General features: G+C 39.3%; 2 protein-coding genes across 5 annotated transcripts; one reads left to right on the plus strand and one right to left on the minus strand.

The window, feature by feature from the left end:
* The first annotated feature begins 706 nt into the window (after window positions 1-706).
* Window positions 707-3,874, plus strand: LOC110841971 (ubiquitin-conjugating enzyme E2 L3). 2 transcript variants are annotated; one of them, XM_035846116.1, is made up of 6 exons: window positions 707-852; window positions 1,446-1,751; window positions 2,305-2,385; window positions 2,477-2,572; window positions 2,639-2,825; window positions 3,061-3,874. In XM_035846116.1, exons 3-6 carry the CDS (start codon window positions 2,359-2,361, stop codon window positions 3,213-3,215), a joined length of 465 nt encoding a protein of 154 aa, XP_035702009.1. In that variant the 5' UTR covers window positions 707-852; window positions 1,446-1,751; window positions 2,305-2,358; the 3' UTR covers window positions 3,216-3,874. The 2 variants fall into 2 exon arrangements, with proteins under 2 accessions (XP_035702009.1, XP_021943368.1); XM_022087676.2 differs by lacking the exon at window positions 707-852 and adding an exon at window positions 1,210-1,344.
* Window positions 3,875-4,068: 194 nt separating this feature from the next.
* LOC110841970 (myotubularin-related protein DDB_G0290005) lies at window positions 4,069-20,951 on the minus strand. 3 transcript variants are annotated; one of them, XM_022087673.2, is made up of 9 exons: window positions 20,225-20,951; window positions 18,672-19,081; window positions 17,417-18,072; window positions 9,864-10,239; window positions 9,462-9,669; window positions 9,014-9,365; window positions 8,772-8,927; window positions 8,651-8,698; window positions 4,069-8,580 (listed from the first exon to the last, which is right to left on the minus strand). In XM_022087673.2, the coding sequence occupies exons 3-9, from the start codon at window positions 17,484-17,486 to the stop codon at window positions 8,492-8,494; spliced, it is 1,299 nt and encodes a 432-aa protein (XP_021943365.1). In that variant the 5' UTR covers window positions 17,487-18,072; window positions 18,672-19,081; window positions 20,225-20,951; the 3' UTR covers window positions 4,069-8,491. The 3 variants fall into 3 exon arrangements, with proteins under 3 accessions (XP_021943365.1, XP_035701997.1, XP_021943367.1); XM_022087675.2 differs by lacking the exons at window positions 18,672-19,081; window positions 20,225-20,951 and adding an exon at window positions 18,217-18,356 and having other exon boundaries at window positions 4,079-8,580; XM_035846104.1 differs by lacking the exons at window positions 17,417-18,072; window positions 18,672-19,081; window positions 20,225-20,951 and adding an exon at window positions 10,359-11,212.
* Window positions 20,952-23,882: the final 2,931 nt, after the last annotated feature.

Below are 23,882 nucleotides of genomic sequence, written 5' to 3' on the forward strand. Positions count from 1 at the left end.
AAAAAAATTTTCGGAATATGAATTAGAATTTTAAACTAATTTTTGACCACATGCAAAGCAGAGGTCTGGAGATAAATTTTCAATATACAATTTCTTTATACGGTCCGCTAAAATCGGTCGGGTGGCCCACAGTGCATTTTTTGAATACGTACAAGTGAACTATGACAAATACAAGTACAAGTACAAGTTACTATGACAAATTTCAATTCTACTCTCATACGAAATCTGGTCTGGTCAAATATTTAAAACTAAAAATATCAATTATTGAAAACCCAAATATTTAAATCTCTACAACAGTGCATGTATTTTACTTGATGCGAGTAAAATTTCTCTTCACTACCTGATGCTCTGATATGCTACTCATGTAAAATGATGTAAATTTTAGATAATACAGTCCAACTTTTTCTCTCGGGATTGCATACGATATACAAATATGTAAATTTTTTATCGACAAATTTCCCACAATTTTAAATACTTGACATAACATTCTGTTCGCATTATGTTCGAATCTCTCAAGAAAGCTCGGAAAAATCACCATTTATATAGTTTGACTACAGATATATTTGCTTCCTTGACCAATTTAGTTGCCCATGCTTTCAGCCTGAATCAAGTTGACTAAAAGTGTTGAATATTTATCTTAATTTTGAGACTCGTGTGTGTCATGCCCGTCCGTCGGTGAATCGGACCTTTATTTATTCATTAATTAATGCGCCTCTCCTTTCTCCAACGAACTTTCTTTCCGTTTAGCTTTCTCCAAAGACTGCCCCGTATTTTATTTTATGACACGATATCCCGACTGGCTTTCTTTTCCTTCATCCATCCATCCATCCATTACGAAGGAATAATACGCAGGTAGCTAGCTCTTTTATTACTTTCCTATAACTTGGCCGACACATAGGGAAGCATTAATTGGGCTGCATACATCCACATTCATCGAACCAGTACCCATCATTTAATTACTTTGCCACCAATTTAATTAAAATAGTAAATGCTTATGAATTTGGGTAGTTGGCTTGGCACACCCCCCAAAAATATCTATGACATGACAAACTATCTCGATCTTCTCGTCATGCTTTCTCCCCCAGAGGTTAAGTGAGATTGGCTCCACCGTTGTTCCCAGGTTGCGATTATTTATTATCGTCGTCATCATCATCATCACGACTATTATGATATTATATGAATGAGCATTTATCTCGATCGTAATAAAGTGAGTAAGCCAAACTATGAACGTAAGTACGTAAACGACAAGCCCACAAGGAGAAAGTTTTACTGCTCGCCAAAAAATAAATAGCTATCTATTTATCTATCTCCCTAATTTTTTGTGATTTGAATCAAAATATTTGTGTAGGTTGATAAAATTTCTGGGTGTTTTTTTTGTCGGTGCGATTTTGAAATACGTTTTTGCATTCTATATTTTATTAACGTTTTTGTTCTTTGTTTCTCAGAATTTTGTTTGGTGATGGGTCTGCTCTCCTTCTCTCCCTTGGTTTAGCCAGCAAGTTCGAACTTGATCAGTTGAACTCGTCTCTCTCCACCGGACGGACGGAGAAGAAATACCGGAGATAAAAGGACAAGATAAACTCCGATATAGATAAGCATCGTATTGTGTGATTTTTTTATTTCGTGGCCCGTTTTTTGTCTATCGAAAAAAATCGGTGTCACTTTGTCATTCATAATTTGAAAGTTGTCATTCCGGCAAAAGTTAAGTTGAGGGGTGCCATTGTCCGTGGACGAGAAAACAAACGTTAAAGGTAAATAGGAAGAGGAAAGAATAATAATAAAATTTAATGCTTTTCGTGACTTTCAACATTGTGTCGTTGTTTAATAGCTCTGGGTGTTGGGTGTTACTTTCTGCTTGAGGGTACATTGCACAATTATAATAATATAATGAGTATTATTGATAATTTCGAAAGGGCTAATTAGAAAGAAATGACAAATGAGAAGATAAAAAAAAGTTAGGGATTGATTGTTACTGGGATTTTCATTGAAAAGTAGGGGTTTGACTTGTTTACTTGTTTGTAAATCGATAATGTGACTGTGTGGAAGGTGTCATTTCTTTAATTATTGTTTTGAATATCAGTTCAAGTACTAACTTTGGGTAGAAAATTGTATCGGAAAATTGTGTAGGTTTTTAACTTCTAAAATTTTATGGTATTCACGTCAGATTTTCAGTGTAAATTAGGTTGAGAAAAATATGTATCATTTCAAGTGGCAAATTTGCGAAGCTTAGAAATGCACTTCACTCGAGTACGTCCAATTTGTTTGTCAAATGAAATAATAGTTTTTTTTTTCTTTTCTTTCCAGTTTATACAGTTGGTTAACAAAACTACCAAAGCCGTATTAATATTCCAAAGAAGAATGGCGGCGACGAGACGACTTCAAAAGGTAAAGTTAAACAAAGCAAAGTAAAGGTAGTAAAGTTAAACTTTTGAATTTTTGAATGATAAACTGTGCTAACTAATTTTATTTTTTTAAGGAACTCCAAGACCTCCGGAGTAACGGGGTTCGATCCTTCCGAGACATTACCGTGGATGAAACCAACATCTTGTATTGGCAAGGCGTTATCGTTCCAGTAAGTGCATGGTTCACTTGATAGTCGAAATGGTCACGTATGCACAATTTGATGTTTTTTTTACAGGAAAACGCTCCTTACAACAAAGGTGCCTTTCGAATCGAAATAAACTTTCCAGCCGAGTATCCATTTAAGCCTCCAAAGATTAACTTTAAAACCAAAATTTATCATCCCAACATTGACGAGAAAGGTCAAGTCTGCCTCCCCATCATCAGTGCGGAAAACTGGAAGCCAGCTACAAAAACTGATCAAGGTTCTATATCATTAAAAAATTCATTTATAAATTGTGCAAATTTTGCGAGAAGGATTTACAAATTGTTACAAAATTAGAAATAGAAAGAATGATTGGGGATTGTGTGGGCTCAGATTTGTGTATACTTCTTTCCAGTAACTTGACAAACTTAATATAGAAATTTGCACAGTTACCAAGATTGTTATATTATTGCTTGGTTAAATATTTGATTTTGAATGCTGGTATTCTCTCGCAGTGATTCAAGCCTTGGTCGCCCTGGTAAACGATCCCGAACCAGAACACCCTCTCAGAGCCGATCTCGCCGAAGAGTATGTCAAAGATAGGCGAAAGTTTGTCAAAAATGCGGAAGAATTTACTCGCAAACACAGCGAAAAACGACCCACGGATTAGGAACTACAATTAACTAAAAATGAACCAAACCAACCAAATTCTAGTATTTAGAACTTAGATTTAAACTTTAGCTTAAGTAAAAAATACGTGCAAGAAAGGCAAGCCTTCTTCCTTATACATATTAATTAGAATTTAACATTTTAATTGTTTTTATTACTAATTACAACTGAAACAGAAAAAACAGGAGCGGCGGCGGTAATTCGTTAATTAATTTGCTACCTTATCAAAATCAAAATCAGTCTAATTTTCTCGACTGCTATATACTTACCGAAAGAAAAGATTGATGAGAAGAATTTCAGGGGAGATGAGTAAAACTAAACAAAATTATGCAGTAATTATCGTCATCTAACGTTAATTGAGCACTGTTTTGCTGTGATATAAATTATAATGTGAAATGAAAAGAATATAAAGGTACGAGTAATTCTATACTTATCATCAGGAAATGAAATGAATGTAAATACCCAAATCTTATCGTACTTGTGTATTATTTAAGAGGATAGACTTAACCTTCATTAATTACCTGTATTTAATCGTCCACGGTAGAAAGTACTCTCCTCCTCCTAGTTAATTATCGTATACAAAATTATAATGAAATATCTATTATGTATTAATTCTTTCATTATGGATGGATGTGTACATATATACCGGTGAAACATTAACAAAACCAAAAATTTTAACTTAAGTAAAATTGTGTCTGTCAAACGATTTCTTTTAATTACTCAATTTTTTTCTACCACGATTTTCCCTCTGTATGTACATTATGATTAATTGTATAATTTGTAAATTGATGAAGTATGAAATATATGCCCCAAGAAATAAAATGGATAAATGAATATGCAAAAGACAATTTTGTTTTTACTTTGTCTGTTTTTTCTTTTTATTATTTTTTCTTCGCCTCGTCATCATTTTTGCTTCTTCTCCTCTCCGTGTCTGGCTGGCTTATCTTATACTTGTTGATCTCACTAATGTTACACAGTACAGTATTTTACTTTACTTACTTATCTTAATTACTTATCGTACAATATCTTCATTTTGGAAATCCATTTTCTATAGGTTTCCTTTTTTGTTTGAACTGGCATGTAAACTTGTAGCAAGATGTATATTTTATATTTGTTATGTATCCGAAGTCCTCGCAGTAGTAGTTGATTTAATTAATTAGTTAATTAACTAACTAGTAATATGGTTAGTTTTCATATTTTTAGTTTGAAATTTTATGAAATTCTGGTTTTCTTATCATCATCCTTCTTTTTTTGAGGGGTTGATAAATCGAATTTGTGAGAAGAAAGGGTAGATGGATTAGGTAATGAGTAGGGTTACATCAGTAGCAGATAAACCATATCGCTTTTATCGAAAATATCGATAACCAACCAAACTCATCATGATTTTAAATCCTTTTTGTCTTTCTCTCTTTTATTTAGACATTGGTTTTATCAACTTGTCCCTTCTCTCGTTGCAAGAACAACGAGACAATTATTTAATTATTTAAATAATTAGTAATAGATAATGTAGATAATAATGAGGAAATTATCTTCACGTCGTGACCATGACATTAATTAATTGACCTCTCAACTCGACTGTATCATTCATCGATTTGTGTTAAGAAAAACGACTGAGACAATTTTACAGAAGAGTTTTCACAGCTCCATCGTATCGTTTTAAGTATGTTTGATAAAATGGTGTTGGTGGTGGCGTGGTGGTGGTGCTGGTAAAGTTAATTAACACGTTCTAAATAATCATTAAACGTAAATTAGTGTATATCATCGTCACCACGCTTAATTACAGTTAATTAACTAGTCTATTTTATATAAACTCCACTATTTTTTAGAGGTGGGTAATGGTGTATGAATTTCAATTTCGATGATGGATAAGTATGTACCGCTTGGCTCAGTTGTCTTGATCCGGTTTGGTTAATTAAAGTTTAACAGGTATTAAATAACAAACCTTATCATGACACGTGGGCACGATACGATACGTATCCATCGCCAAGTATTTATCATCATCAGCATTTAATATTGTACATCATCATTTCTTTAAATACTTGTATCAATTATGAAGTCGTGTCCTTCTTACGAGGTGTGCTTTACGAGTTGATTAACTATTTTTTTTACCTAGTTTACCTATTTATTTTAGTAATTATTCAGTATTTGGTTTGTTTTCTGTTTTGCTTTTCTGCATTTTGTTTGTATTTTTCTTCCCTTTTTCCTTGTTCATTTCATGATCTACATATGTATGTACATGACCTTAGTTACATTTAGTTAGTTATCATGAGGAGGAGAGAGGGTAAGCTACTTATCTACTTGTCTCTCTCTGTTTATCCATCCTTTTGACCAAAATAATTAATTTCCACTTAAAACTTAAGGAGACCACAGACTCCCCCTGCCTCAAGAAATACGGTTGATTTTTAAATAAATTATTACTATTATTATTCCAGTCACAAATATTATGCCATAAATTATGCAAATGGAGAATAATAATTATTTAACGGGCACAAAAAAGGAGAACCCATCGTTTTTTTATATAACACAAAATATTTCATACACATTTTAAACAACGATAAAGCAACAGAGACTTAAAATCACAGATTTTTCTCAAATTTTTCCTTCCTCCTTTCTAAATATGTAGTAATAGCAAACAAGTCAAACAACATTTCTTTTCTAATTGTGCCAAAATAAGATAACTTAGAATAATTAAATTTGATGATGAGCAGCAGCAATTTTAATTTTTCTAACGTGTTCTTTAAATCCTAGTAGGCAAAATCTTCCTCTGATAGTTAGAAGATGATAACTAACTACTTAGCTAAATTTTTGTGTTAATACCAAGTTTTTTCTGCTTAAATTTGATCTATTTAAAAGATTTGTTTAGTATCTTAGTGCTTATCTGCCCGGTTGATATTATCTTATCAGTCACGTCACCTCGCCCTCTAATTAATTAATTAATTAATTAATCCCTAGTTTTACCTAGACTTAAATAATCAAGCAGTCAGTCATTTCAGTCAATCTTCATTGTATTATCATGTAGTTTTTAATTAATTACAAATAATCAAGAGGAATCTGATTATTTATTTATTTTCTCTGCCTGATGGGAATATTGAGACTTTCTTGGCTTCTCCTTATCTATATACATTCTCCGACTTATCTGCCCCACTCCTGTTTCCCTTACAAATTTAAGTTTTCCAAAAAGTGACATAAATAAATTTGTAGTATAATTTATTAACCTCGTCTAATTGATGGAGGAGGAGCGAATGCAGTTAATTACGCGGAGTTTAATAGTTTAGTAGTGCCATCCATTACAGTACAAGTATGTATCAGTCCTTATATTCTTGCCTTTTCCCATGTAACTCACTCGCGTCACCTCAAACCCAGCTCAAAAAAAAATTGGCAAACTTTCTCTCCATGTTTTTATACAAATGATTCTTTCTGAGTATCATTTTAGGAATTTTTTTTGGATGACCTACACCCACACCCCGATAACAACACCACTTTATCTATACATTCCACTCACAAAGGACTCGTAAATATTTATTTGTATAAGGCTACACATCCTCGCGCAGTAGTAAAAGGTCTGGGTTTCGTAATTTGGAAGAATCCACACAACAGAGTAAAACAGGGGAAAAATCTATTAAGCGGAGAAATCTCGCATTTTTTGTTTCTCCCAAAAAACAAGATAAGCATGGATAAGACAGCCCATCGTGCTGATTACTAGAACAGAAACGGCTGGAGAATATTAAAACTATAAATTCTTGGCATTATACAACAGCACTTAATTTTACAGACAATCCTTAATTACCATTCTTAATCGCCTCATCAAACAATGCAAGGCGTAAAGAGACACAAAATTGTCAACCTCGTTATTATGCGTAAGATAAGTGTGTGCTACACTCCTGATATTGTTAGTGCTTTCTTTTAGGATTCTGCTCTCGTATACAAGATGAAATACATATTTCCATTAGGCGAGGAGGACAAAAAGAGTAGCAGTATTATTATGCAAATTATTATGGACACGTACAGTGCTTATTTAACTATCCCAATCCACAACTCTACACCAAAATGAGGTGCTTTCTTTCAAGGATTTACTACATCATCCTATGCGATCCTCCTTCGATCTTGTTAAAATAGATGTGCTGCTTAAAAACTGTTAAAATTCTGGGAAAACGGGTTCAAAATTGACATCCTTTCCGTAGAAGAATTCGGAACCTCGCCCGACGGGAGTTATGGTACAACATTTCCCTTTTTCTGTACACCATTTCCGTCATGTTTCCATTTCTTTTAAAAAAGTTTTCTGCCGAGTTAAAACCTGGCTAAAATCGGCACATCGTTAGATTTCCATGTACATTTTTTTTAGATTTCCATCATTTATGTACTCTCTCCTCTTCTGCATTATACTCGTCCCTGTTCCACCTTCTGTACTAATTTTGCATTGCTTTTAGTAGTTGTTGTATAACAATGACGATAATAATAATAATATTAATAATAAATAACACTGACAACTTGTCACTCCTTCCTCCACCAGAGAAATTTACGTACGCATAGTCAACACACTTCTTTCCGATCTTATATATTAGTATTCACTCAAATGACACCACCACTCAAGAAAATAAATAGCTAATGTCAAACTTGACCACATTTCCTTCCTCCTGTTTCTGTAAATATTTAATAGTGATCATGATAATTGGATAGAATAAAATCTACAGTACAACATGCACATGCCAAGAATCGTTATTTCTTGATGATAATAATGGAAATTTGACTCTTTCTTAAACCTATAGCGTAACTGTACTTAACTTACTACACGCACTAAATAGTTACGTACCTAATAATATATATATAGAGATACATAGTTACATCTATGTATAGAGTTACCGTTACCAGTTACAAACTAGTTAATAAAATTTATCTAGGTATAAATGTGGATCTGGATGGATACGCATGCTGTATCCCTGCATCCCTCCCCCAATGAGATTTAGAAGACGCCTTATATAAATTAAAACAATAATTAGTACAAGGGAGGACGACTCGTGTCGGGCTGTGTGTGTGTGTGGAATATTAGAGAAAAGGTTGCACAACATTTTTGTTTTTTTCTGTATCATCATCGAATCCATATAGTTGTGCTGGTATGTGGAGGAGTATAGATGAGTCTTCTTTAATTTTACGGAGTGATAATTTTGTTTGTTTTCTTGCTTGATCTGAATTTTGTTTACTTTTAGGTTTGATGATGATTTTTTCTCAAAGGAAATTTGTATGCTTGTAAATATACCCTTATGTAGTAGACTAGACATGTCATTTACACATTTTTTCTTCGTCGTAATACTGACCCATATCCATGCGAGAGTTTATAGCCATTGTTGAATTGGAGAGGACTGAGAATCCTGGAAAACAAACAAAGATTGTAAATTTATTTAGGGAATTTTTTGACAAATTTGTGTATGGTGAATTTACCTTTTGCTGTGGGAGAACTTGTGATGCAGTTCACAAAGCTGGCGCCTCCTATTTATTTTGAGAGAAATAATTAGGCCACGAAATAATTACTACTTTTTTTGTAATGATTATGAAACCTTACCGACTGGAGAGTTAGCAGTTTTCTCAACGGTAATAGCCGCCAATGGAGAAGAGCTAAGTTTTGTCGCCGTGACCAAACTGATAGGACCAGGGCCAGACATTCCATTAATGCCATTAATTTGTCCGTAGTGTTTCTTCTCCGACATCATTCGGTCACCTAAGGAATCAGTCCAAATTAATAAAATCCAAAATAATATAAAGTGATAAAATAAGCACCAGAAACAAATTCTTCCTCAAACTCACCATTATGATGTCCATTGCTCATCGACAAAGAAATCGGATAATTGTGAGAATCATCCGACTCTTCTTCTTCTGGATCAGATTCGATGGCTTGGTTCCCGTCGTCGTCCGGACTGCTGCTCATCTTCCTGGTTACGAGTTGTTCTTGCTGCTGCTTCCTCGCATAATCGACTGCGCCGTCGGGTTGGTCCAACTCCAACTCCAAGTCTTCCGGTACAATGGCCCGCCAATCGAGATGATCCCACTTGCCCAACATGTCCTTCTTGAGGGTGGAGAGGCGCTGTTGGAGGGCGATTTTATCCCTGGCGAGACGCTCCATTTCATGCTCAAATTCTCGCTCCTTCCTCTTGAGAGTCTGGAAGGGAAATACAGGGAAATGGAAATGGTCAGTCTAGTCGTCATCGCTTTAATAAAAAAACTGGACAACTGAAACCATAAACCCTGTATGTACCTGTATGTATCTCAGAGAACTGCGCAGTATTGCTAGGTTGGAGATCTTCCTATCCTCGAAAGAGGGGAGTTGACCCTTCAACATTTCAAAGCATTCTTTCAAATGGGCGCGGCGGTTCTTCTCCAGTTTATTGTGCACTTCTCGCGTCCCAGAATTCCTACTGTTCGAGATGATACTGCTACTGCTACTACTGCTGCTTGAATTGTTTCTGAGGACGGAACAGCAATACATCGAAATAAGTTTAAGCAAATAACCATAATCTTAATTAAACTGTGTAAATTTTGTGACCTTGGTGCACAAACAAAGTCAAAAGTTTTAGAGTCAAGTGAATTGCTTGCTCGTTCCAACGTACAAAGTTTACACGGTTACAAGGATTGAACATATGTATGAATTTATTTTTACCCTTTCGAAGCTCTGTTGGTCCCTCCATTAAACTCGTAAATCGGAGACGTATTGAGTTGGCCGCGCCGGTAGGAATGGTCCGATAATTTGTAACCATTCGCTGATTCAGGTACTGCTCGCGGGATGCTTGACGCGTTGCTGGAGATGATCTTGGAGTTGTGGTAGGGGAGGGAGGAGGACGAGGAGGAAGACGGAGATGACGCCGCATAGTGACCACCCCCATTCTGGTGGATCACATTGTTCTGGTGATGGTGGTGGTGGTGGTTGTTGTGGTGATTGTTGGTCGTGTAACCATTGGTATTCGAAGATGAAGAGGAGGAGGACAGGAGCAGGGCTGAAGAACTATTGCTAGGTAAGGCTGGGAATCCTTTTTCTCCTGCAAATTAAAATGAGACAAGGAATTAGCATGATTTTATTTAAAAGAAACCAAACATCATAAACTAGAGGTTCTGCATATATGTATGTAGCTTATCATGTAGAAAGAAGTGCATGCACCTAGAGTGAAATAATCCCTTATCCATTTCTTCTTAGGGATGTGAACCCTTTCCTGGTCGTTCATAATAATGGAGGATGCAGAATTTTGGCACAGACTTATTACTACGAGCTGTCTCCGCTTTGTTTGCATTCTTGTTATGCATATCACAATGTCACAAGGACAACAATCGGTCCGACTTGTTATTGGGAAACATGGTCGTCGCAACGAGTTACACCAAGTAAGTCAGCAACGTATCAATCGACAACACCATGACACTTTTTTTTCAGGAAAAAGTCACCTACTTTCTGAAAATTTAAAAGTATCCCCCCTAAAAAACGCAGGCACGACGCATGCAAAACACTAACTAGCTCGTCATCATGACCCCTTCTTTCTCACGTACGCCTGTACCATAGACACACGAAATGCGAACCACGAAACCAATCCGCCGACGAGTATGCAATCCACTAGAGTAAACTACGACCAGAAATTAATGGACTCCACACTCCAACCACTCCACCAACTCGACAACTTTGTTTGCAAAACTAAAACTCTTCTCCTCCTGCCTGGTCTCGTCTTGCAGCAGGAAAGCAGCAGCAGCAGCAGGAGGAAGAACGACGACGAAGGCGACGACGACGACGACTTGCAAAAAGATGCGCAACCCAAACCACCAAACTGCACGATTGGCAAAGTATGAACAGAAGAGAGAGAATCTGCCAACAGACAAAACTACATGAAATTAGAACTGGACTAGTTAACTGGTCGATCTACTGCCAGACCTATCTCGCCTTGGTGTTTGCAATGAAATGAAACGTGTTACTGCTTGGTTTGAGTTTCCTCGTGGGGGTAAATATCGCCATACGACGGCGACAATAATAATAATCTTTTTGAGAGATGTACATGAACAACCTCTCGGAGGAGGATGATCTGGTCTGGTCGGTACTGCTGGTGGGGTTGGTTGGTGTGTTTACATACACGGATAGAATGGCAGGCATGTCATGCACTCGATCCCCAACAAATTTCGCATGCATGCATACATAGTATCACAGACACGGACGGAGATGGGTATAGTTGCCCCGTCCGTAAAACATTTGCGAAGTAGGACTCGTCTTCCTTTCTTCTAGGAGAGGAGAGCGTTGCAATTTATTTGCGAATAGCGAACAGACACCACATGTACGTATGTGTATAGTATTTTGATTGTCAGTTAAGTTACGAAATCAATGGGGATGGAGGGATCGATCGTTTTTAGTGAACTAAACCCACCTCTCTCGACGTACCACATATCGCATCGCTCTAACCTACAGGTTGCGCCTTTCGTTGTTATGATTGCGAATATTGGGCATGGATTTTGTGACCTATCATTCACATCAGTCGAAATTATTGCACATTTTCTCAAGTCAGAGTGATGAATGGTTGGTAGGAGCATGTATTTTTCAAGCATTTTGATCCTCGTCTCAAATTGGATCATCAATAGACTGTTAAACTGACCAAGTTTTTTTAATTTCATAACGACCACAAAACCCTGCGTCAAACTCTGTGCAAATAAAATATACGCGACGTGCAAAATTATTGAGCTTGAACTTTACCAAGAAAGAAATCGAATCTATATCCATTCGATATGCAAACATATTATATTTCCATAACCCCGGCCCGAATAATAGCATTTTTCTCTGTTTTTGCACACGGTCCACCAACTTCACGTATGTATGTATATATATGTAATGTCCATCGTCATTCATCCTTTTTTTCACAACCTCTCACTCCCGTCAGTCACATGTACGTGGAATATATGTTGCATAGTTTTTTGGCACCACGCAGTTTACTCGGTATGCTCTGGTACTGGCTGCCAAGTAAAGTAAGCATTTCAATGAACCTGCACTTGAAAACTGCGATCGGCAAACCAAACCCACCAATGAGAACACACAACAAACAAAGCATCACACATTATCATCATTCTCCTCTCCTTAATACCCACACATTGCTCACTTTATTTAGTCGTCGCAAAATTGCAAACGAAACCCATTTTTTCCTACATATCGGTGTCACACATGCTCATGTTGCGAAATTCGCCATCACCCACCACTACCACACCACGGCTAAAAAACACAAAACCCGGTCATTAATATGTTTGCCGTGCCATGCCACGCCACGAGACGAATTGGAAAAAAAGAACGAATTGCGACGAATTCTTTGCGCGATGAAGCCGGTGAAAAAAGTCGGGATGGTGGTGACAAATGGAAATATATTTGCATACCGTGAGAGAATCTCGCGAGTTTATATACATAGTTAAGTAGATTTCACAATGAGGAAAAGGGGGTCATTAACTCTGCTGACTTTTGTCAACTCGTGGTCTATGATTCACATTATTATTCGCACACGTATGTAGCACCACCTAAATCAGCTACACACTATACGTGTACGTACTGCTTGCTACTTTTACTTATTTATTGTGAACTTATTGCTTACTAGACATCGGGCATCTCGATATCTGGTATAGGTAGACATAGGCGAGTCTTGCACACTTCTAAAAAATTGAGCCCCTCATGTCCGTCGGATACCATCGCTAGACTATGTATATCGCCACCATCACCACGCCTTATATTGCAGGAGATCAGGAATATGTATAAGAAGAAGAAGAAAAACAGCAATAATCTCTTCTTCTTCTCCGCAAAACAAGTTTCGCACAATTGGCAAACTTCTTAAAGCTGCGAAATGGAAAATAGTTGAGTATCATGGTCGCTCCAAGTCGGCGAGGAAGAGGTCAGTGGAGAACACAACAAGTCTGCGTGCATGCCTAGGAGGAGAGCGGAGAGGATCGATGCGAATTCATAAGAAAAAAATAGTCTCGAAAATTACCTATATGGTAATGGTGATGGTGCAAATCTGGTCTGACTCACGCTCACGGTTGCATTTTTATTCAGTTTGCATAACAACATCATGAGGAGTTAATCCATCAGTTCAGTCAGTTCAGTTCAGTCTCACGTATCCTTTACTTATTGCTTTTTTGATCTAGTCAAGAAGACGAGACGCAGACATTTTTAAATGTCAAAATCCATCCACTGACTGATGCCCATAAAATAAAGCTGCAAAGACTGTATGTACATGAAGCAACTTGCACTCACTGGGGTCACATTTTAATGCGAGTAGTGAGTAGAAAACAACAACGCAGTAGTTTCTCCCACCATTCATGATCACTCACGCCATTACATCCACGGCTGCACTCGTACTAATCTAACTGATTTGGTATTAAATAAGTTGGTTGGCAAAAGAAAATAAGAAAATATATATTCGCAATATCTTCCCGTATGCAAAGTTTCATGAATTTCTGGACAACTAAATATTCGTCCGTTATGCTCGACATTTCAAAACTTAAGGTTGAGCGAGATGTGCATGTACCACACAAATTTGGAAATACTCTTTATCAACTAGAATCGGATATACTTTTTTTCTGTTTTTCCATCTTAGGAACAGTTTCGCATTTGACTCGGATCGCCACCAGGATCATGACAGCAATCCGAGATGACCAAGTGATGCCAGATGTCATAAAATTAAAGACTGTACAAAGATTTCACTGTCCTCGACCCTTCTGCATCATGCACACCTGAATTTCTATGCAGAATGTGTCTCTAACTAACTAACAAACCCAGAGTACATACAAATCAGAGCCAATAAATAAACCCATGTTATGCGGGCGGACATCATTTGCTTGTTTTTTTTGTCATGCCACAGCCAAACCAAAGTAGTCAAACCCATGCAATTGTGCTTATTTAGTTTTAGTGGCCAACATATTTTTGCAACGTGTCTCCCATTTATTTCTACTGCTTGCCCACGAGATTTGCACAGCAGGAAATTTGCAAAGGTCATTAACTCATTGTGTATGGTGTACATATAATGATAATACTGTACTCTACTCTCATAGGTTAATAGTGCTGGTTAGTTGGGTGTTATGTTCATCTTCTTTTTATATATATGTATGCATAAATAAGTAAAAAGCGGTGGTATGCATGGTGATCTCTCCATTTGGTGTTGTGATTATTCTCCTCGTCGTGCAAAAAACCTATAGCGTCTCGTACATATTTACATATTAAAACGTCTGTCTCACAATCACTGAGCACTGCGAAAGGTTAAAACATACATTTTGTATGTACGTACAATACATACGTCGCCTTTTTCTTTGGGGTTACTTTAACTTTTACGTGTGCATGTGCGGAGCATGTATGTAAATCCATTATAGATATTATTTACTACTGTTTTATGCCTACCCACCCACCCACCATCATCACCATCACCACCACCACCCACAGTATAAATGCGGACCCAACGGTTTTTAACTACTTGGTACATAAAACAAGATATACGTATACGTAATAATTAGTATATTCTCATTGATCCACTTTTCTGGCGAGATCGTTTCGAATTAAGTCATGAATAGACAATGATGACAAATCCATCCAACCAAACGAACTCGTATCACATTACGATGCACACAAAAGCCCATACATTACCCGTCCAGCCAGAGGTTCATACATATAAATAAATCGCCACGTACTTCTTCCATAAAACGTAATGTGAGCTACATTTGTGTTTATTTATTTTATGGCTCAACTCTGAAATGTGACATGTTGTCCAAAACAGGGCAATAAAATTGGCTAGAAGAAAAGTAATAACCAAAAGCGAGACGAGACCACCATCATCATCACCACCCAGTAGCAGATGCAAGATTAAGTATATTAATTCTTAATTTTTTGACACCCTTTGCTTTGCTCTTAACGCGTCTCGTCATCCCCTTGATTTCATTAAAGTAAGCCCATCTACCTGGTCACTGGTAAATATCGCGTCACGTGGATCCATGCATGCATGCATGCTCAGACAGGGTGAACTTATCGACCCTGCAGTGCGGTTACACTACAACAAGTACCTGAATTTATAAGGTAAAATAAATACGAGGCCTGTTGTGACAGACAACAGACGAGTCTTTCTTTCTTTGCCTGCCTGCCTACCTACCTGGCTGACAAGCGCATCACTCACCCGAGAGGAGGACAGGACAGACTTTGTCGAAATCAAGTTCAACGACAAGTTACGATGGTGTCAGAGGGAAACGAAACAAGGCAGTCGGCGATAATTACTAGACGGACGGGCGGACGGGTAGGATTTACATGACTAAAATGCTACACACCCCAAGAGTCAAGTAGTATGTATGTAGTGATGAAGCAACCTGCAACAGGGTTTTCCCCTCCAAGCCAGCAGAGAGAAAGTATCTGCTCGAGCAACGTGGCGTGGTGGTGGAGGAGTGAAAGTTACTCAAGTATACCAACCAACCATGCACCGAAACGATCCGACCGAACTCACGCAAATAAGTTTACAAGCAAAGTGTATGTGATTCACTCACGCCATGGATTTTCATCACGTGGAGACGTGGCATCCGTCCCCTCCTCTTCCTCTCTCTCTCTCTAACCTCTAGTCGGCAAGTCCCGCAAAGCAACAACTACTCGATATGCATGCATGCTCAAAGAAAAATCTATAAAGGAATTGTATTTTGAAAATGAAAGTTCTTGAAATTACGGTCTTGGCATGGCAAAAATTGCAAAATCAAAGCAAGCAATCTCTGAAACTAGAAACCATTATCCATCCAACAACAAGTATGGAACGGGTTGGTTCGTGTGAATAAAATGAGTCGCTCTCACACGTAGTTTGCTAGATGCGCAAAAACTGAAAATAGGATGGTGATGAAGCCAAGCCAACACGGGGGACTTTCTCTCTCGAGCAAGTAGAAGCACATCAAACCTCACCTATCGGAGCAGGGCAACTACACATTTTTTTGCACAACTTTAAGAGCGCCCATGCCAAAAGCGAAACGCCATGTGCTACGTACATTCTTCGTATGGTAAGTGGAGATCCTTCCTTTTTGGCAACGCAACTTTCTACCAAGTTCGTTACATAGTTTGGTGCTTACACGTAGGCAAGAAATCAAGTCGAGTCATGCCGTCGTCGTGTAATGGAATGGATGGATGGTTGCAAACTTTCAGCAAAACAACAACCCAACATATATATTCTCGGTCAAGCCACGTAACGAAATATATTACAAGCTCCACGCCACTCTAAAAACCTAACCACTCTAAAAAGTACCTGGTGGTTTGGTTTGGTTTGGTTATTGGCAACAAGCAAACATTGCATAAATGAATCCTCATGAAAAAATGTGATCTCACAGCGTCAGCATCATCATCATCATCATCACTACTAACACTCACGATACCTCCTTTATTTATTCGTGCCAACCACCCCATATTATTGTGATTGGATTGAACAACAGCAATTTTTAGTTGGAGAGAGAGAGAGATGGATGTTTAGCCTGCCAAAATAAATCTGCAAGGTAGAATTGGCTAAAAATTGGGTGGTGGTTGGTTGGTGGTGATTTGGCAGGATAACAATACTGGATCATGTACATGACTCTGCTGGAGAAGGAAACCATCATCATCATGAATCTCACTCTCTACGCATTTTGTATATGTACACAAGTTAATTCGTGTTCTTATCAGGAGAGAATTGGATGAATCAGTCCTATTTTTAATTGTCCATGATGCAGATAAGGAAGGCCGTGTGTGTTTGTGTGTACAGTAGAGTACGGATGCTGGATACGTAAAAGAATATAACGTTATGCTTCCCGTTTTTTCCTGTGGTGGTGATGAATCATGAAAACTTTCAAATCCTGACACACAATTGGTGTCTCCACGTAAATGTAAATATATTTGATAATTGCATTGTCTGCAGAAATCATAGTATAATAAATTGTTTTAGCGTATATGCATAAGTATGTAACAATCCGCCATTGTATTTGGCTGTGCGGTAGTATTGTGAAACTTGCCGAGACAGACAAGACACACCGTAGGAAAATAGCCGAGTACTACACACAGTGCCACGTGTACGTTAGAAATTATACGTTTGGATAGGCAAATTTCCTCGACTGCTAGCATGCAACTCATGAAATGGATGACCACACTGGAACCAATCTATCCAGGATGTGTGTGTATATATTTATGCTAATACGTAAAAGAAGAGGAAAAACGAATGAAATATTGCTCACCACGTGCTTCCACCTCAGCCTTATACTCCAGAAACTTGGCAGCTTCGAGGAGGGTTTCTAATCCCATCATAATCCAATCCAGTCCGACCCCGGTGGTGGTGATGGTACTGATGATAATGGTATACCGGAAGAGAGTGAGATCTACCACCACACCCACCGCACCGTCGATGACGATGACCACGACGACGACGACGACGACGACTTCTTTTCCCTCAAGAATTCAATTTTTTCCCCTCTGGACTTTTTACGGTCCACGCAGGTTTGAGTTTTATGTAGAGAACTTGGGATGGCGGATGAATGATGATCGCTTCGTTCTTATCTTGCGGTTGGAGGGGAAGGTCAGAGGTCACTTTTGTTTCTTGTCGTCTTCTTCTTCACCTCGAACGAACCTCACCACCACACCGCTCCCCTTTTCTTCAAACGCTACGAATCCATGTGGGGGCCATGATTGTGGGGAATCGGTATCTTGGTGGGTGGGGCTTGTCACAAGTTCTAGCTCTGGCTCCTACTCCTCGTCTCAGACTGCATGATAGTGATTAATCGTCGGGGGAAAAGTGCCATTAGTGAAATCAGAAGAAGAAGCCTATTGTATGCAGCTTTCCCTTCTCTCCTCCTAACTTGCGATTGAGACTGTACGGTCGTCCTCCTGACGATGACTAACAAACAACCATGTGCAGATAGTTAGTTAGTTAAATACGACTTGTGAGCAATATTATAATATACGATGCTTAATTCACTTCTGCAAACTGACTAATGAGAGAGTAACGTGGTTATAGAGAGTGCATGGATCATCATCATACCTGAGTTGCACTGTATACGTTTTGCCTTGACTTGTTTCTATGATGACACGATCCACCGCAAAAATACAACGTGAACGTATTTATTTATTTCTCTCGTGCTTATGCAAAACAAAACTTATCACAATGAAGAATATTTATATCCTCTCTTTTAGATTTCGATATTAATAATAACTAATATTGCACGCAGTTAAAAATCCCCTACGTACTTGACTGGACTCTTGCTTTTTCATACGGTAAATATTGAAATTTTTCTTCTCCTCCTCCTCCACTCGTGGTGGATAAATAAATAAAAAAGTTTTCCTTACTTCAGAAGAAGCAGAAAAAACTTTGCCTTGTGCTCCCCGTGCGCAAGTTTAGCTTGAATTGCACTCTGGAAACGAACTTGTTTCTCTCTCTCTCTGTCGGAACCGAACCCGGGTTTTGCTCCGTCCGAAAAGTTATAATAGAGGACTTACACGAAGGCAGGCAGGAGTATGGGAGAAAGAAAGCAGCAGCTTTTCACTCGTGGACTTTCCTCCGCGTGGGGAGAGAGCGTATCTTCGACCCTGTGTGCGGAAAATCCAGTTATCTTGTTGGACGGAAATGGTGTCGAGACTGAGAGAGATGACGTGTTCCTTCCTCCTCCTCCCTGCTGGGTCGGTGTGCTAGCTCACCTCGTGGAGGTGAGAAACACGAGGTCAAATAAATGGAGGTGGTGAAAATTGTGAGAGAGGTCAACAACCAATCTCACTCACTCACACGACCCGACGAGTGAAAGAATCTAACTCGCCTCACTCACTTCTCACGGCTTTTCACTTTGGTCTAAACCATGGACTAGGCCCCCTCGCTGTCTGCTAAATTTCCATTCTTTTTCGCCAATCAATTCCTGAAATTAGGAGGAAAAATTAGTTATTTTAATTTAATTTACGGTAAAATTAAAATCATAGTTGGTAAAAAGAGGATTTCGCTTTGTTTTTCTCGGTGGTAATTTTTTAGAGTAACTTTTATTTCGAAAGTAATCCCAGATTTTGATCTTTTTGTTAAAATTTAAGGGTTAAATTAATGTGGAAAATAATTTATTACATCATTTGGCTGACTGAGTGACTGACACACGGATAAAATTAGATGGGGTGGAAGGAATTATCAGAAATTCTGGCTAAAAGAGTGACATCGTCATCATGCTTGTTTAGTACACAAGCGAGTTTGGCGAAGTTTATAATATAACACGTGCATGCTATCATCGGGTATATGCATGGCAGTGAGCACAAGCCTCTCTCTCTCGCTCTCTATCTCCTCTCTCACTACGACGATGATACGACTAGTTGAGAGCAGTGACGGTGTGACGTGGCGTAAAGAAGAGCAACAAACCTAGCGAAACTGGATAATAATTTGTCGCGAGAATTATTCACTTGGAGAAAGTTGGTGGAGATGAATGGATGGATGTTTGTAAAGTGGAAATTTGTTGGGATTTTTTTTTCAGGAAATTTACCCCCCAAAAGAGGAAACCACGCCCTACTTTAGGAGCTATTTGTGTAATGGAAATTGACAAATTTTGCAGGGTAAAGGTACAATTTTAAGGCAAATATTTGAGGAAAATTGGATACAAGTCCTGTGGAGAAAGTGGTACTAAAATATTTCCAACTTTGTTAAAGAAAGTTATTTCATATAAGTATAGCTTTGATTATTAGTCCTCTTAACTCGCTGATCTCACAGGGTAAAAATCTGCCTATTTCGTCGCGCCACACCCACCCAAGTTGTCCCCCACGTTGGAAAAACAACAATCTAACGTCCCCATTCGTTTTTGTCATTAAACTAGGTGCGGTTTTGTGCACTCCTCACGTACTCAGTTATGTATGCAGTTAAGTTACCCACTAACAACTTTCTCCCGTTACGTAACCAACTACTTTTCTCCTACGGATTTCACCACCGAGTAACAAATTAGAACTTCCTCACATGGGTGGTCCTCCTCCCTCCCCACGGGAAACCAACCAACTTTATCCCCCACACGACAATCTTAACGAAAACACACCTTTCTCCCTCTTCCTCCGTCGGTATTCTTTCTCGTCACGTATTTCTTCCGGATTTGACGACAACGACGACGATGGCGACGACGAGATAGTGTTTCGAAAAATTGAAATAATTTTCGCCTCTCACTCTCATCCACTTCTTCAGAAGAAGCCAAGAGCTCAATGTTTTCTTCTCTCGTTTCACACTTAACTGAGGACGAGTGTGTTTGGTTCGTCTTCTAGTTCGTGGTACACGTTGACGTTGGATTCGACTTATTTATGCCGAGCGTAGTAGAATGGTTGGGTTGCTTTAAGAGAGAGAGAGAGATGTATTATTTTGTACGACCAATCCTCAACGCTCTACACGAGGATGTAGCGTGGGGTTACTCAGTTACTCTACGGTGTCCAAGTTATCTCCCCTCGCTACTTGCTGGTATGGTAAAAGGGGTGTTTTTTTCCACCAAACAGACCTTATGGATGGTACGGAACTCGGCGATGTGTTGTTATTGTGAAGTGGAATGATGTGACTCTAGTGAACGAATGTGATGAAGTTTTGCCTGCTTTTATTACACAAACTTATAAACGCACCAACATTCACAGCGCATTGTAACTGCTAATAACGTGCTCTGGCATCGCTGTTTGCTGCTGCGATGTAATGCGCTGAGAAGAACTCTCTGTTTTTTATTATGCTATGAGTAAGCACGAGTAATAAGAGAGAGGATTGTGTGTATTGTGGTCGGATTTCGGAGTATACGACGACGACGGTATGTGTAGCATATAGTCTGAGTCAAAGTACGTACGATGAGGTTCAATGTTTTAAAAGGGTGGACAACGCAACGACGCCGTGCTTCGTGTGCGAAAGCATCCTGTGGATCCGAATGAGTTGGGTCCGAATTCGGGGGGAGAGAAAACCCGACCGGATACAGGCATACAAAGGTGTATAACGCGTCCCTCCATTCATACCGTGTTACACTTCCCGAATAAGGGTTGTATACTGTCACGCCATACTAGTGGGTGGGAGGGACTACTACCCGGGTATTTTGCAGGGATGCCGTGGTGGCCTCGTCGTCGAGATGAACGCCTCCTCCTCAAGAGAGGAGGAGGAGGTGTGTTAAAAAAAGCTTGATTTTTGGTCTGGATGATGCCCTGGGTGTCCTGTCCTTTCATGATGATATACTCGTCGATTTCCCTCCCTCACAAAAAACAGGGTGTTTTTGTGTGTGTGTGGATGTGTGTAAATCCAGCACTTTCATTTCCAAGAGGGAAAAATGAAGCGATTCTTGTGCATGTGCTTTGCCATCCATATCGAATCCTATCGCTTTTATAAACACGCTGACGCTAACGCTGCTTCTGCTCCTGCTTGGTTGTTGTTATCATCACCACCGCATTTCTCTGACTGAGCTGAACTGCTGCCTTTGTCCTTCAGTTACCCTCTTCGATCATTCACTTCTCGCCAGCCACGTAATTCTTCTTCTACGCCTAGATGCTGACGAGTGCAATAATCCTCGCTCTCTCTGCCTCCGCGGCCAGCAGAACAGCATCCTTTATGCAGAAGAGGATAGGATTTTATAATAATAATAATATAATTCTTGTAAAGTCGAGCTTAAAAAAGTGCTGCGAGTGAGATTGCCGGATACAGAGAGAGAGAGAGATCGCATGGTGGCGGTGGTGGTGGTGATGGGGGCTCGAGCTTGTGGGGGACGATGTGTCGATGTGGAATGTAAAAGTAAACCCGCGCTGTTATTATTATTATTATCCTATTTTACCAGGGAAGGGAAGCCATTGGATGAAATGTGTACCTGGCCTTTGGCGTATCGTATCTGCATACATATCTGACTTCATCACACACCGCGTGTTTATCAGGAATGGAAAACAACATGGTTTTCCTTCAAGCCATGTGGGTCCATGGTTGAGCAGCGACACAGATAGATACCAACACCAGGGCTGCCTAAGTATTTACGTGGTGCAGGTAGCTTTTAGGGTCAGACATGTCACCAAAGAAGAAAAAACACGGTGTGCCGATTATGAAACAATGTGGATTTCTGTGACAAAAGGTCTGTCACATAATTTTTATTTTAGGAAGGATGGACTTTTGCGAGCTAAGCTTCACTTTCCCCACGAAACGACTTATCCTCGCTGCAGGGTCCACCTATAATTTCTTTCTTCTAGCGCATTCCATCCCAAAATGCGGAAAAGTCCCGAAGGTTCTTTGTTATGGTTTTAAAAATAAAAACGCACATGGAGGCGAGCAACGCGAGTACCGCGAATGGAATGACACCACGCCTTTCCTCTTGCCATCCCTTTGTCAACATCCTGAGGGCATCTGGTCAGGCGGGGTTCATCCTGCGACCCTTCGCGAGGGTGGGTGGGAAGGATATCCACCATGAAATCATTTCCCTTTCAGCCCTGCCATGGTGGCTGAGTGCTCTTTTGGTCCTTAGTCATTTGCTGCATGGCCCATCCACTTTTGGAGAGACCTTATTTCCCGTCCCTCGTGGCTCGCACGTCGAGCCAACAAACACATATTTCCAGCCTAGGACAAAGACCTGCATTCTTTCCACGTACATAATATCCTTGGATGCATGCGCATATATGCATTTATCTATGTTCAAAGGTGTGCTTTGTTATGAGTGATCAGGGTCCAGTATTTATCTCAAAGTCCGTTTCCTTTCCCTCTTTTTGGAGCACGTCAAAACTGAACGTGTCCGGAGGATGGAAAATAAAACGGATAGCACGTCCCGTCCAGTCCAGCGAAATCATTTTCCAGTCGGGCATTCTAAATTATGCCAGACATCCAGAAAAATGGGAACCCCTCCCTCCCACATCCTCTCTCACATGGAGGGGCCGTGCATACAAAATATTCCGAACTGATCATTGCTGCCTGGCCCGTAACAATGGAGGTCTCCAATTTTGATGAAACTGGTGTCAATGGATCACGAATTTGATTAGTAGGAAATATGCAAAAGACATGATCTCCTGATGGTCACGTTTGGCAGAGATATTTGCATCCGAAGAGGAGAAAACGTTCAGTAAATTTGGAAAGTGTAAAATTTAGTCAATTTTTGGGCTCGATTTCTCCTCTTCGGATACAAATATCTCTGGCGACTTGCGCATTGAGAGATCATGTCGTTTGTAATTTTCTACTAATTTCGTCAAAACCGGAGAGCATATTTTCGGAGACCTCCATTATAAAACAAAAAAGAGCTCGAAACATCCCTCCTGCACGGCCCGTATTCAACCACGAGAGGGAAAATGGATACATTTTTATGAAAGGTTTCACTAATTAGGAGCCAGACCAGTCTTCACAAAAGCTCCATGTACCAAGTTCTCGTTACATACGAACATGTGCCTTGTCCACGAGTTTCTCAAGCTTAATGACTCCGTAAGCATTGAGTAACCTGAAGTCTGACCTTGTTTACCGGGTATTAGGCAATATTGTATTACTAGCTGCAAAATGAAGTAAGTAATTAGGTTATTCGAGCCGCCTACTATGGTTTTATTTTGCATTCAGCTCAGCAACAATTTACCGGACGGATGATGATGGTGTCGGTTAGCTTATTTTTTTCATGGCATCCTATTCCTACACATAGATAGCTTCCAGCACTAGTCATGGTCTCGTCCACTAACCATCAAGCATGTCATGACGATGACGACGACGATCTAACCCACCAACCAACCAAC

This window comes from Folsomia candida, unplaced genomic scaffold (assembly GCF_002217175.1).
Source record: "Folsomia candida strain VU population unplaced genomic scaffold, ASM221717v1 Fcan01_Sc001, whole genome shotgun sequence".
NCBI lineage: Eukaryota > Metazoa > Arthropoda > Collembola > Entomobryomorpha > Isotomidae > Folsomia > Folsomia candida.

What these genes read in the sequence shown, in the direction of transcription:
- LOC110841971 (XM_035846116.1), top strand. Translation starts at nt 2,359, where the DNA reads ATGGCGGCGACGAGACGACTTCAAAAG. An exon ending in CGACGAGACGACTTCAAAAG is followed by an intron (nt 2,386 to 2,476) that starts GTAAAGTTAAAC and finishes TATTTTTTTAAG; the next exon opens with GAACTCCAAGACCTCCGGAG. An exon ending in AGCTACAAAAACTGATCAAG is followed by an intron (nt 2,826 to 3,060) that starts GTTCTATATCAT and finishes ATTCTCTCGCAG; the next exon opens with TGATTCAAGCCTTGGTCGCC.
- LOC110841970 (XM_035846104.1), bottom strand. Translation starts at nt 10,488, where the DNA reads ATGCAAACAAAGCGGAGACAGCTCGTAGTAATAAGTCTGTGCCAAAAT. An exon ending in GAGCAATGGACATCATAATG is followed by an intron (nt 8,928 to 9,013) that starts GTGAGTTTGAGG and finishes CTGATTCCTTAG; the next exon opens with GTGACCGAATGATGTCGGAG. An exon ending in AAGTTCTCCCACAGCAAAAG is followed by an intron (nt 8,581 to 8,650) that starts GTAAATTCACCA and finishes TTTGTTTTCCAG; the next exon opens with GATTCTCAGTCCTCTCCAAT.